Raw genomic sequence first — 14,087 nt, forward strand, 5'->3', positions numbered from 1 at the left:
ACTTTCACTTCTTCATGCCAGTTGTTACCCAATACAATACATCCCAAAATGGAGGAAATCTGGCTTTCTGCCAATTGTTACAGGCATATGTCAAACCTTTCCGTTTCGTCTCATACCATACCAGAACAGATAAGCCTGTATTTTGGCTAGAAGCCTCAATTCCCATCTTCCGCTCTTAACAGCCCCATCAGAATTAATTGCAAGTTCGTAAATCTTTTCCACACAGTTAATAATTAGATCAAAATTATATCAACATTACAATACAGTCCAGTCTCACATGCATACATAATCAATCGATATTCAGACTTTCCAGGGGGATTTGCCAAGTAAAATAGCAAATACGCAGTATATCAAAAAGAAACAAAGGTGGCTCCCTCTCCCCCCACTTTCCGTTCCGACATACCAGTTTCATAGTAAAGATAATCTCTCTTCCACTCAAATCATTTAGCTCCTTAGTGGCTGAATCAGTTGGCAGAGTAGTTTATCTCCCCTCACTCAGAGCATGCTCGTTAATTAAGTCTGAATTATCATCTTAAAAAACAGGAGTTTCTTCTCTCATGGTGGCGACTTTGGAGAGTTGCCAAAGAGACACACAGTGCTTTCCACCCAGCGCCCCCTCATTCCTACCAGATTGGGGGGGCAGGTGTTGGGCGATCTGCGGATGAAGCTGCCCCCCCCCCCCGGCCCTGGGGTGGTTGGGAGGATGGTTAAATCCACCTCATCCTCAAAATATCCTGCGCAAAATGGCAGAGACGTAATCAACAGCCTCCGCCATGGCAAGCCAAACCAGAAGTCTCCTTTTATTTTCCATATTATTCACTCCCAACAGCCTCAACACTAAGAAGTAGAGTGAATCTGTATGGTAACTTTTTATTTTAATTTAGTAGTTAAAAGGTACAGTGACATATCTTCCCCAATAAGTGTGTACATAGGATTGCAATCCAATATATATATATTATACATTTTAGAATTATATCTGGTCCTTGAGTCTGGGATATTTGAGTGCATGATTGAGTGCAAATAATCCATGCTATTACTATAGATATCTTAGCAGCTAATAATTTACATAGCTGACTTGCTGTTGAATATAGGCAACCTAATTTATCTTCATTCCCTGCCACCACAAAATATTGTGATTTTAACCAGCAATTGAGGCTTCAAAACTATGTCCACTTTCCGAAGAGTAGGCGCTGTTGTATTTCACTGGGATTTGCTTTTGAATAGATATGTACATGACTGCACTGTGAAAGACCTAGTGCAAGCTATGGCAGAAAGTCCAACTTGCAGAAAAAGAACTTACTTCATTAAGTTTCATGAGCGTCCCATAAGTCTGACCGATATAAAGTAGCATGCTCAGAAAATAAACAAAAGTCAGTGCTGGGGCAATTGGAAAACTCCTTTATGAGTTGTTTTTTTTAACAAAAAGAAAAGAATGGGGTGGTTAGAACTGCAGACCTTGAAGGTTGTCCTCAGATACTATAGTGATGCAAATTAGACACTGTTGTAACTATTTCTTAAACATTAGAAACCAATGTGCTATACTAAAATCTTGTTGAAATAGCATAGCTCAGAGGGAAAGGGAGGAAAGCTCAATTTTTCCATTGTGCATTTCAGCTTGTGCCTACGCAGAATGGCTCCCGGCTAACATTGACCATAAATAGATTAACTAGACTGTACACTAAGCATTGCACAACTAAGGAAAAACTAAGCTGTTTAAAATGAATGAGATTCCTGTTTCCTGTTGCCTTTTTAGATTGCCAGACTGTACTAGTATAAGCAGGAATGGTATTTTTTCTCAACATCACCTTTATAAAAAAATCTTTCTATAGGAAATCATGGACCGAATTTATAAGAACGTTATGAGCAAAGTTCAAGAGATGAACTATATCCAGAAAACACTATTCAAGATAGGATATGACTATAAATTGGAACAAATAAAAAGGGGTTATGATGCACCTCTATGTAATTTGTAAGTATATTTCATATATGTGCCAGTTAATATGTTAAAGCTACAAGTAATTATATAGCTACGAGTAATTATACAGTGGTGCCTCGCAAGATGAAAAGAATTTGTTCCGCGAGTCTTTTCGTCTTGCGATGTTTTTCGTCTTGCGAGCACGGTCCGTTGCAACTGCGCCTCTTTAAGCGGCTTTTTTAAAAAAGTGCAAGACGTTTTCGTCTTGCGAAGCAAGCCCATAGGGAAATTCGTCTAGCGAAGCAACGCAAAACCGATAAACCCTTTCGTCTAGCGAGTTTTTCGTCTTGCGAGGCATTCGTCTTGCGGGGCACCATTGTATAGGGAGCAACAATTGAGTAAATGCATTTCTACTAATTTTGTATTCTAAAGAACCAGTGCAAGAAGCACCCCAAATATGGTCCTGCTGCTGTACATCAAGTGTATCTGAATAATTCTTATGTAGGGGTTAATCTATTGCACTTTAGGCTACTATTCCAATATCATCTAGGTTGCGAAACCTTTTTAACCTTTCTACCAGATGAAACATTTTTAGTGCTAGCACTCAACAAAGGGCATAGAGTGGAAGTTAAAACCATAAGGTTTTCTCCTGACATTTCAGTGGGCTTTGGATGAATGCATTGCAGTCAGAATGTGCACATTTGGATTTGAACTGCACAGTCTAAAGCTGGTTTGAAACGCAGCCATTATTATTGGGTGTCATGTAAATATGCCTCCATTTAGTTTCTTAAAAATGGGACAGCTAGCCACTGCTGTAACAATAGGGCATAATCCAGATCACATTGTTTGTCAGGAAGGAAATCTTGGAATTGCACATACTTGTTTATTAATGCTAGTTTCTTTTCCTTTAAGACTCTTATTTAACAAGGTGAAAGCACTCCTAGGAGGGAATGTACGCATGATGCTTTCAGGAGGAGCGCCCCTTTCACCTCAAACACAAAGATTCATGAACATTTGTTTCTGCTGTCCTGTTGGCCAAGGATATGGGTTAACAGAAACCTGTGGAGCAGGGACAATTACTGAAGGTAACAGTTTAGGGTTACATCATCTCTGTTTCTAGGAGGTCGGTATGGGTTTCTGCTAAATACCGTATTTTTTGCTCTATAAGATGCACTTTTTCCCTCCTAAAAAGTAAGGGGAAATGTGTGTGCATCTTATGGAGGGAATGCAGGCTGTGCAGCTATCGCTGAAGCCAGAACAGCAAAAGGGATTGCTGCACAGCGATCCCTCTTGCTGTTCTGGCTTCTGGGATTCAGAATATTTTTTTCCTTGTTTTCCTCCTCCAAAAACTAGGTGTGTCTTATGGTCGGGTGCATCTTATAGAGTGAAAAATACGGTGATTGAATTAACTTTTCGCTGGTTGTTCTTTTATCTAGTCTCTATACAATGCTTCCAGAGAATCTGTTTGTTGAGCATTCATCTGATTTGTTATCTTAAATGTATGGGTAGGTTACACAATGTTGCATCAAGCAGTTGTTATCTGATGATTTTCAGTCATTTTCCCATTGCTTTCTTTACTACAAAAGTCTTGTTTTGTTTTATTTTGGAAGTGGGTTTGTTGCACAAGAGCACCAAATCCACTTTAATTGCATTAGTTGAATTTGCCTGTTTCTGCTTGAATATCATCCACAAAACAGCAACAGTCTGGAAGCACCTAGAATTTTAAAATGGAAAAACTCTTTTGGCTGTTGTCTTAAATCTTTTCTGATTTTCCTCTAGTTTCTGACTACAGCACTGGCAGAGTAGGGGCTCCTCTAATCTGCTGTGAGATTAAACTGAGAGACTGGCAAGAAGGTAAGAGAGCACTGCATGTCCAGTACAAATTACAGCAGCACTTTCCATTTTTCAGTTACTAATATAATGCACGTATAAACCCTGAAAAACTTACCAGTCAAACTTACAGACCAATCCTATGCATATTTGTTCAGAAGATAATTCCAGTTAAGTTGAATAGGGCTTGCTTAGTACAAGATGGCTGTGTTAGCTGCAATTATATGCTCACTTACTGGAAATAAACCCCATAATTTTTTTTTTTTTGGGGGGGTCCTTAATTCTGAGTAACCATGCATAGGCCAGAGTTGGTGTCATCTTCATGCCTGTCATGTAACAGGCTCAATTGGCTTGGCATTAAAAGGGGGGGGGGAGCATTGTAGGCATTGGTCATTCCTAATAAAGGGTGGCATTTTGTTGTCCCTGTGAATCTGGTATCTTGATACAGTTAATCATTGATGTTCACTTCTTCAGTACAGCATTTTATTTTTATATAGCTTTACTGCTTATTTTTATAGCCTGCTTTATAGCTGCTTTGCTTTATTTCTCATTGATTGCAGGAAAGCAAGAACTATAATTGTTCTTGCTAATTATTTTATATTACTTTTTCAGGAGGCTATACGAACAGAGACCAACCAAACCCTAGGGGAGAGATTATAATTGGTGGACCTAATGTCTCAAAGGGATACTTCAAAAATGAAGAGAAAACAGCAGAAGATTTCATTGTTGATGAAAATGGTCAACAATGGTTTTGCACTGGAGACATTGGAGAGTTTCATCCTGATGGCTGTCTGCAAATCATAGGTGCGTTATCTTTTTCTCTGATTGGACTGAAGTTTGATACTTAAACATTTAATATCTAATGTGTGTTATACTGGAGAAGATCTGTAGAAATCAGTGGACTTAAATAGCTTCCATTTATTTCAGTGAATCTACTCTGAATATGATTTGGTTGGATTTCAGTCACCCATTGTATTATGTCTTCCTGTTATACAGGAGTGTGCTATATTAGAGCCCTAAACAAATTCTGTCTTGCCGTACATCTTAACAGAAATTCTTTTAATCTTGACTTTAAATTTTATGTATACATTTTTTACTTTGGCATCGAACTCATAGTAGAGTCCCTGTTGCAAAGGCAAATCCCTTGTCACTTTGAATAACAAAATGAAACATCTGATTGTATATTGAGCTTTCTCCTAACACATGGTGTAAATGGAAACATTTATCTGGGTGTTTGCTTCACAAATACAGTAGGACATAGTTCTGAGTAAAGATGTATAGGATCAAATTGCATGCTCTCTAAAGCACCATTTCACCCAATTATTTCCCCAGATCGCAAAAAAGATTTGGTGAAGTTGCAGGCAGGAGAATATGTATCGCTGGGCAAAGTTGAGGCAGCTCTGAAAAACTGTCCACTTATTGACAATATATGTGCTTATGCCAAAAGGTAGGTTTGTATGAATTTGTGTGCTCATAAATTTGATTTGCTGGTCTCTGGGAGGCTTTTAAAAAACCCAAATTACTTTGAAAAGCAAAGTACAGTGGTGCCTCGCAAGACGAAATTAATTCGTTCCGCAAGTCTCTTCGTCTTGCGAGTTTTTCGTCTTGCGATGCACGGTTTCCCATAGGAATGCATTGAAAATCAATTAATGCGTTCCTAGGGAAACCGCTTTCAGACCAGGTCCGGGGACAGTCTGTCCCCGGACCTCTTCTGAAGGCTGGGGGGGGGGGACAAGGGCTTTTCTTCCCACCCCCAGCATTTTAAAAAAACCCGGGACAGCGGAGGACTTCTCCCCTGTCCGGGCGATCTTAAAATGCTGGCGGGCGGCATTTTAAAATCGCCCCGGGACAGCGGAGGACTTCTCCGCTGTCCGGGGCGATTTAAAAGCCCCTGGGAAGGCAGGCAGGGGGGACAAAGACTTTTGCCCCCCGCCAGCCTTCAGAAGAGGTCCTGGACCTCTTCTGAAGGCGGGCGGGGGGCGAAAGTCTTTGCTCCCCCCGCCTGCCTTCAAAAGCCCTCCGGGACAGGCAGGCAGGGGGGAGCAAAGACTTTCGCCCCCCGCCCGCCTTCAGAAGGTGTTCCCGCCCCGCCGCCCGGCTTCGGAGCAGCGTTCCGAAGCCCGGCGGCGGCGGGAGGAGGCGTTCCCGCCCCACCGCCCGGCTTCGGAGGAGGTCCGAGGACAGTGGGGAAGACGCGCTGCGCTTCCCCGCTGTCCCGGATATTTCCCTATGGGCTGTCGTCTTGCGAAGCAAGCCCATAGGGAAATTCGTCTTGCGAAGCGCCTCCAAAATGGAAAACCCTTTCGTCTAGCGGGTTTTCCGTCTTGCGAGGCGTTCGTCTTGCGAGGTACCACTGTAGCATATTTAATTAAAATGAGCCTTGTTCTTTACTATCTAAAGGCTTTCTTGCATGACTATAGAATTGCAGGAGTGGAAATTAGACACAGGGCTGCTTCAACAGGTTTGGAGCTGACACACATGCCTTTCCCTAGCTCAGGTTACAGGTACATTAAGTTGGCACAGAGAAACAGCAGCTGTTAACTCTCTCATAGCTCTGGAAAGAATTGCTGTATTCCAAACAGGTAGCACCTGAATGTCTCCAGCATTTTACAAGTAAAAAAGCAACCCTCTTTTTCTTCATCTTTAGTCTTTATATAGAAATGAGATAATTAACAGCAACAGACTTTTCCTATAAGTAGTAGAAAAACATGGGGCTGTATTTCCCTTTATGTTCTTACTAACACTTCTGTGTTGGAATTGTGTTGAATCTTACATGCGCTCCTTTTTTTCTTTTCAAGACTATTAATCAAACGTTGTGATAAATGAGTTGTCTCCAGTGGTTTATATCCAACTAAATTTTACTTAGAGCTGACCTATTGAAATTAATGAACCTTTTAGTTGTTGCCATTAATTTCAGTGTGTCTACTCTGAGAAGGACTAGTCTTGGATACAACCCACACTACAGATTTGAAGGATTGGAGTACTTTTCTAGCTAAAGCACATAGGAGCATATGTTTTTTGCAAGCAAAAAAGTATGATTATGGGTCCTGAATGAATTTCTCTTGCATTCTTTTCTAGTGACCAGTCTTACGTCATCAGTTTTGTGGTTCCTAATCAGAAGAAATTAACTGCTCTTGCTGAACAGAAAGGTGCAACTGGCAGCTGGGTGGACATCTGTAACAATCCAACAATGGAATCTGAAGTCCTGAAAGAGATTAAGCAGATGGCTAACAAAAGTAAGCAAACAGCTATTTCTGGATATCAGAATACTGTTGTAATGATACAAAAGTCAGACCTGCCAACAAAATGATGAGACTATAGCAGGAGTGGAGGACCCTCTTTGGCGCAAGCGCCACATTGAGCCCCACAAGCTTTCTAACTGGCCCTCAAGACTCTTCCATGCCACTGCCTCTCACCCCAGGCCATATATAGCCTTATTGCCTAACCCCACTCATGCTTGGGGTGTCAGTCATGCCTTCATTTTGGGTTTATTTTTAAAATACACCCCTAGAAACCTGTTTTCCCCAAACATAGTGACATTTTCCTCTTGTTTCCATGCTGGTTCTGTTTCTTTGGGTGGCAGGTGAGAAAAGGTCTGGACAAACACTTTTTGGTTACTTGCCATAGAAAGTGGGGGATATTGTGTGACTCTGATTGAAATGCTGCCTTTTAGGGATCCAATTTTCTCCTCCTCCCTTTCATTTTAAAAGAAGTTGTACCGGAATAGCCCATGGGAATTCTGTATCCAGCTGTCCAGGACTGCCATCCTTTCCATTCCCAAGATTCCAGCTCCTGGATGCATGCTGAATACACAGCTTACTTGCAACATTGCTGTGCTTCCTTTTACTTGAAACTTGCTGCGTGGTATTTAATCCTATGAACTGTGCCAAGCAGTGTAAGCCTAGTACTCGAGCACTGCAGCATAGCTGAATGTGTTGTGGGCATAGCAAGAACTGTACTGCAAAGAGAATTCAAATTAAGAGTTTTAGGAAATGGGATCTGATTAAAACCCGAAAGCATTAGGAATAAAGGCAAAAATGGACCCTCACCTGGGTTCTCTCTCAAAATGTAGTGACTGGATATGCCATAACTATTCAATAGATTTAAATATATTGATTACCGGGGGTGGGGAACGGTCAGTTAAAGTTAACTGGGCTGTGTAAGGGTAGAAAAAGCAGAATTGCTTCTTGGGATACAGATAGCCCTTGGGAACATCCTAATTCATTACTCTCCTGCCATCTAGTGGCTATACGTACACCATTTTCTTTCTTTAAAAAAACCAAAACACCCGCAAAACATTTAGGCTTTATTTAATTCAATTCATTTATTTTGCCTCATATTTTTAGCAAAATTATCACAGCAGTTACCAATTCAAGTTTATATTAACATACTATAAACAGTAGAGAAAATAGTTTAAAACACCAGTTTATACAGTAATGCGTTGACAAAAAAAAACAATGAAATGTAATGAAAGAACAGTATGACCATTCCTACCCACAGAATAACAAAATTAGTATGTTCATATGGAACAGGCAGTCTTTTAATAAGTACTTTCTTAACAAAAACTGGTACATTTTAAACAGGAGCTTTTAAATTAATTTCTTCCATGTTGGCAGTTAACTCATCATAGCTTGCTTGTTCCTACAGCAATACAAACAAGTTGTTAACCAATTGCTTTCCAGAAGTCCCAGTTTAATTCATTGTAAGCCAAAACTGGAATTCTTACTTGAAGAAGCACAACACACCGAAATTAATGTTTATTACATTCTGGCAAAATCAGTAGCCTTAATTTTATTTCAAAATTTGTTTAAATGTCTTGTTATATTACAATGATAATTTAAAATTAAATATACTTATTGAGTTACATTCCTGCTCACACTTCAGAAAAGCAGCACATGAAGATCTGCTTTCTTAAATTAATTTATACCATACTTTTCTATATGACCTTGAATTGATCCTGTAAACAAATTAGCAACCAGTTAAGATGTCTAAGGATTGGCATAATTTGATCTGATCCGCTGGCCCTGGGCAAAACCTTGGAAGTACAGTCATACCTCGGGTTAAAGTAGCTTCAGGTTGAGCATTTTCGGGTTGTGCTCTGCTGCGACCCGGAAGTAATGGAACACGTTACTTCCGGGTTTTGCCACTCGCGCAGATGCTCAAAATGATGTCATGCGTAGAGGCGGCGAATCGCGACACGCGCAGACATGGGTTGCGTTCTGCTCTGGATGCGAACAGGGCTCCGGAACGGATCCCGTTTGCATCCAGAGGTACCACTGTAAACAAAATGCTTTGGAGGTTTCTGTATTGAGTAACCAATATGCATATTTACATTTTAAAAAAATTAATAAACTAAAATTCACATAGTCTAGTCAGTTCCCTGGTGCTCCTTGGAAGATTATCGGTGAGGGGTTCTTCAGTGAAATTAGCAGCAATGAGTGATGTTCACTTAAAAAAAAAAGAAACCTACTGCAATGTGCAGCTGCAGGAATGTCTTGGACATATTCTTAGTCACATGTGAGTAAAGCCCAACAGACATGACCTGAAAATGCAGAATCTGCTTCAATGCATGAGGTTTCCATGGCAGACATTCAGGAGAGCAGTGATGAACAAACATCTGTGGTAAGAGTTCCCTGAAGCTTGAAAATCAGTGTTGTTTCCTGTGTTAATCTAGGTAGTAAAAGCTCTCTCTTTACTAGACTTCACACAGTTGAATATTTTGTGCAGGCCATGTTCATGAGCACATATCAGTTGAGTATTAAACCACTGTCATGTTTCCTAATCTCCATTTTTCACTCTCCCAAATTGATCCTGCAGTGAAACTTGAAAGATTTGAAATACCAGTCAAAGTGCGGTTAAGCCCAGAGCCCTGGACTCCAGAGACTGGGCTAGTCACAGATGCTTTCAAATTGAAAAGGAAAGAGCTGAAGAATCATTACCTCAACGACATTGAGCGAATGTATGGCGGTAAATAATCTCCAGACATCGGGAGTCAAGATGTTGTGCAGGATTCCTTCTAAAACAAAGCAACAAATGTCATTCCCCAAACGCTGGCTATAATTATAAATGGAGAAGTGGCATTTTGTGAAATGGATGAAAGCTACACTTCATTTTCAAGAAAGAACAATACTGGCTTCCTGAACTGTACTTTCAAGATGCTGTCCAAATGACTGACCCACTGCCGTAGTTCCATTTGATCACTCCCAGTAAAGAATGGTTGTGTCCATATGAAACTCCCTCACTGGGTAAACCATTGTTTTTATCTTTCTATATTCTGGCTTCCCTTACTCATAAGGAATTAAATCATCTTTAATAATTTCACTATGATGATTTTCAAGTGGAGGAAAAAACAAGCTTGTATTTAATTTATGTGTTGTATATGGAAAAACTGAAGAAAGAGTAAGCAGAATGAAGCTTATACTTTCCAGAGTGCTGCTTATAAATCTGCAATCTCAGGTCCTTTGGTAGAGAAAGTAGTTTCTTTTAATTTGACTGTCATTATGTAGAGCTAAAAGACAGAAAGAGATGTTTCTCTCTTGAATGCTACTTTCACACAGCCAAAAACAGATCCACAATGATCCTAGCATGCATCTGCTTTGCACCATGCATGTGTTTGGTAAACACACAGCAATTTAGTTCATTAAAATGTAACTGATCAGATTTTTTTTGGAACAGAAATGTTACCACAGGGTACTGTGGGGGTTTTTTTGATAGTTAAGTGAATACACATTGAGTGCAGTTGGCCATAGTTTAGGCTCCTAAAAAGCACACTTTAGCTGTGTGGAAATACTCTGGAAGAAGAGACACCTGTGGTACTTTTTATGGTATTAAAGACCCAGTTTCATTTTACCCTACACTGAATAACTGTAAAACTAGCTTCTGCCCTTTATTGATCACAGACCACATCATTCGGTTCATAAATTTAATGTGGACGGGGCAAAGAATGCACTACTGGTGAGATATTCCGCTTGCCAGTTTTTCAGTGTTTTTAGTGTCTAAAAGGGAAACAAGTACACTTCAGAGCTGATCTGTAATCTATATTCAGATGCATCCTATCTGCTCCTTAAGGGTTGTGTCCTATACTATCACAAGGAGACTCCCCCTATTCAAACACCAAAGGATCTAAAAATCCTTTTCTAAATGATGACAAGTTTGTGATCTTTACCACCTCCAACACTACGCTGACTTCCAATGATAACGCAGCATCCATAAGTTTTCAGATTATTAGCACACTCCCTTTAAAATCAATGGGACTAAGCAAGTTTGATGGCTACAGTAGTCTCTGTTTTCTTAAGCATACACTTTTACTTACCAAGCATGGTGAATTGGGATCTCTGCCTGCTCTTCCAAGCACATCAACACCAGAAATTAAGTCCTATGGGTTTTTATGTTATTTTTTTCCCTCTGAAAGGGCATTTCTATTTCTTTTAATACACCACACAAGTCATATGTAAAAGCTTAATTTTGTATTTGTGAGTGATGAATTTGGTCTTTGGAAGTTTTTGTTCGAGGATGTGTTTAAAGGGAAAATACTGTATTTAAAACTTCTGTTTTGTGAAAACGTTTGTTTAAAAACTGGAATTCTTGGTGTGTTGAGAAGAGAGTAAGGCAGCAACTCTCCTGTATTTTGTGTTTTGTGTACTGCATTCAGCTGTCTCTTACTTTTTCCCACCCCCTTGAGTTCGTGCTCTGGACTTTTATATCCTTGCTAGCAGTTCACACTTGAATTAGAAATGCTGTAAGATGTGGCAATTCTTGATGCTGTTCTATTTTGCACTTTTTTCTTAATACCTTTTTATACATTGCTTCCAGTTTTGTACAGCTGTGACCCTTGATTGCAATGTGTCATACTTTGACTTGGCTCTAAAAATATTTATAAGATAGATTTCTTTTATTCATAATATTTAAGTGTGTATATTATGGTCAAAAGAAAACAATCCAGTATTGTTTCTAAATGATGAAGGGATTTTTGTATGAAATGTTGTTCCTGTACTCAAGATTTGGGCAAGATTTCCTTCTATGAAGTGTATGTGTGGGTCAGTCAACCTTCAGAGCAACAACAAACCACCAGTTTCAGTTATTGTCAAACCTATTGAGCCATTGTTCTGGCTAGAACTAGCTGTTCTGTCTTTAAGGACCAATTTTAATTTTTGAGGCACAAGGATAGTTTAGACAATTTTTCAACCATCCTTCTCCCATCAAACCAGCACACTGCCAATTGAACTTGTCGAGTCCAATCTGAGGGCTGCTAATGTATGACGAGTCCTACATTGGGACCAGAAAAACGCCTCTTGGTAGTTCCTCACTAAACACATACACTTGTTTACATAAACAGGAAATCCTTCCCCTATTGATTAGGGATCCCCTCCCCTGAGCTCATTGTTGAAGTCTACTATATTCAGTATGTGATAAAAATTGCTCTTTCTTAGACACAAATTTGCTATATTGATTTCGTCAAATACGACAAATCTTTAAACAACAAATGTATGGAGTTAATAGCTGTTGTGTGCTTTTAAATCTTAACAGCAGCTTGTGGTGTTTGTTTAGAATGCACTGAGTATATCTCTGACCTATATAGTCTCTTTGCTCTGGTGTTAATGTGGCCTTTATTGACTAACCTCATTTTTGGTATTCATGAAGATATATTTTTAAAAGTTCCCACTGTGAAAGTCTCGCAGTTTTCTTCCACAGCTTAAGACTCATCATAGTTGTTTTTGGTTTTTTTAAAAGTCAAGTCCATATAAGATTCACATGACTTTCTATTCCATAAAATACATTTACAGCACAATCCTTTACATTTCTATCCAGGAGTAAGTCCCATTGAGTTCAATGGAACTTACCTGCAGGCAAGTGAATATAGCCTTAACTAGGTTATGCAGCCCCTGCAGCTTACATCCTATGTAATTACTATAGACAAACTAGTGAGGGAACACATTCTGTGGAACTCATTTGTTTTCAGTTTTCTAACCTCCATAATTTGAATCCCTGCATACCAATACACTTTCCCAGCAGCTACAGATGGACTGTTACATAATTTTTAGATACCGCCTACGTTTTCATATCTTTGTCTTGGAATGAAAAATATTCTAGGGCTTTAGCAAGAAACTGCAGAGATAAACAAGAGTGTGGGTTTTTTTTCCTTTTAGGGAATCTGAAGTAGGCAGAGCCCAGGTGATGGTACTACAAATAGAGGCCCCCCTGTATCCAGTGCCTCTAAGGCTATGATTTGCATGAAACAGTAAGCCAAGCTTTAGCAAAGTACCTTTTCCTGCTGTGCCAAACTAAACCAAGATTTGGTTTTACCATGTCAGCTGAATTGATGTTTAAGTTCTCTCACTAACCACAAGCTAAAGTCAGGGTTGTTCTTGGGTATAGCTTGCTGTTACCGCAAGAGCTTAAATACAAGTCCCCCAGTTGGGACAACACACTAAGCCAAGCCTTGGCTTAGCTTGGCCTATATAGAAAAGAGTAGATGGGAACAAAGCAGCCACATGCTTCTCTGCAGGAGGCTGCACATTTACGTAGTCTTGCGAAACTTGTTTGGCTTACTATGTTGCACAAACCAGGTCAGTCGCTGATTGGAAGGCTCCTTTTTGTCACTGGAAAAAGTATGAAATAAGCCCTAAAATCTTCCTAAATTGATACTGGGATAGCTGGGAAGTGAGAGTAGACATCAATAAATTTGTCAGTTGAGTTGCAGATTTGTGGCTGATTTGTCTGTTCTTTGCTCTTTCTTTGCTTTTTTATTAGATTCTCATTTAAAAAAAATACACCACTCTTCAGCCAGAGGCTTCTAGAGCACTGCATTATAGAAAGTTTTCAAGAGTGAAAGCTGGCTCTAAGTGGGTCTTCAAGAACTAGCTTGTAAAAAACACACCTTGATATCAATTAATTAGGCACTAAGTCACCAAATTTCAGATCAATTTTCTTTCCCATGTGTGAAAATATAACTGGAATATGCACGTCTTTAAGGAACTAGCATTTGCATGTTTCAAGGCAAGGTTTTGTGGAGAGCACATACTGGCTTTTACTCAGATCAGTCAGTAAAATGTGGCAATTACAGAGAATAAAGCTTGAGAGAGGCCCTGGTTGGTGTTACTGAGATGACATCTTAATAGTTCATATTTAATAAAAAAAAGTTTAACTATGGGGCTGCCTTTGAAAAGGAGGAAAGAAAGAAAGAAAGAACATAATCAAAGACCCTTGCTTGCCTTTAATTGCCAGCTATGACAAAAAATATTAACTTTCAGCTATGTCATTGTGTTCCCTATAATTAGATTTGCACTGCCTCAGTGCTTGAACAGGAAATAAGCCAAAGCAAACCACCTTATACATCCAAAGA

The 14,087-nt window shown here is 39.6% G+C and overlaps 1 protein-coding gene across 5 annotated transcripts in view; it reads left to right on the top strand.

Moving 5' to 3' along the window:
- The window catches only part of ACSL4 (acyl-CoA synthetase long chain family member 4), a 47,478-nt gene extending 34,034 nt beyond the window's left edge, over positions 1-13,444 (top strand). For all 5 annotated transcript variants that reach the window (XM_081179313.1, XM_081179316.1, XM_081179315.1 and 2 more), the window contains exons 10-16: positions 1,830-1,969; positions 2,828-3,000; positions 3,695-3,769; positions 4,358-4,549; positions 5,078-5,192; positions 6,824-6,981; positions 9,563-13,444. In XM_081179313.1, coding sequence (XP_081035439.1) covers positions 1,830-1,969; positions 2,828-3,000; positions 3,695-3,769; positions 4,358-4,549; positions 5,078-5,192; positions 6,824-6,981; positions 9,563-9,720 — 1,011 coding nt within the window. In that variant the 3' untranslated portion in view covers positions 9,721-13,444. The remainder of the gene's footprint in view (positions 1-1,829; positions 1,970-2,827; positions 3,001-3,694; positions 3,770-4,357; positions 4,550-5,077; positions 5,193-6,823; positions 6,982-9,562) is intronic.
- Positions 13,445-14,087: the final 643 nt, after the last annotated feature.

Source organism: Podarcis bocagei (genome assembly GCF_964188305.1).
Source record: "Podarcis bocagei genome assembly, chromosome: Z".
Lineage (NCBI taxonomy): Eukaryota > Metazoa > Chordata > Lepidosauria > Squamata > Lacertidae > Podarcis > Podarcis bocagei.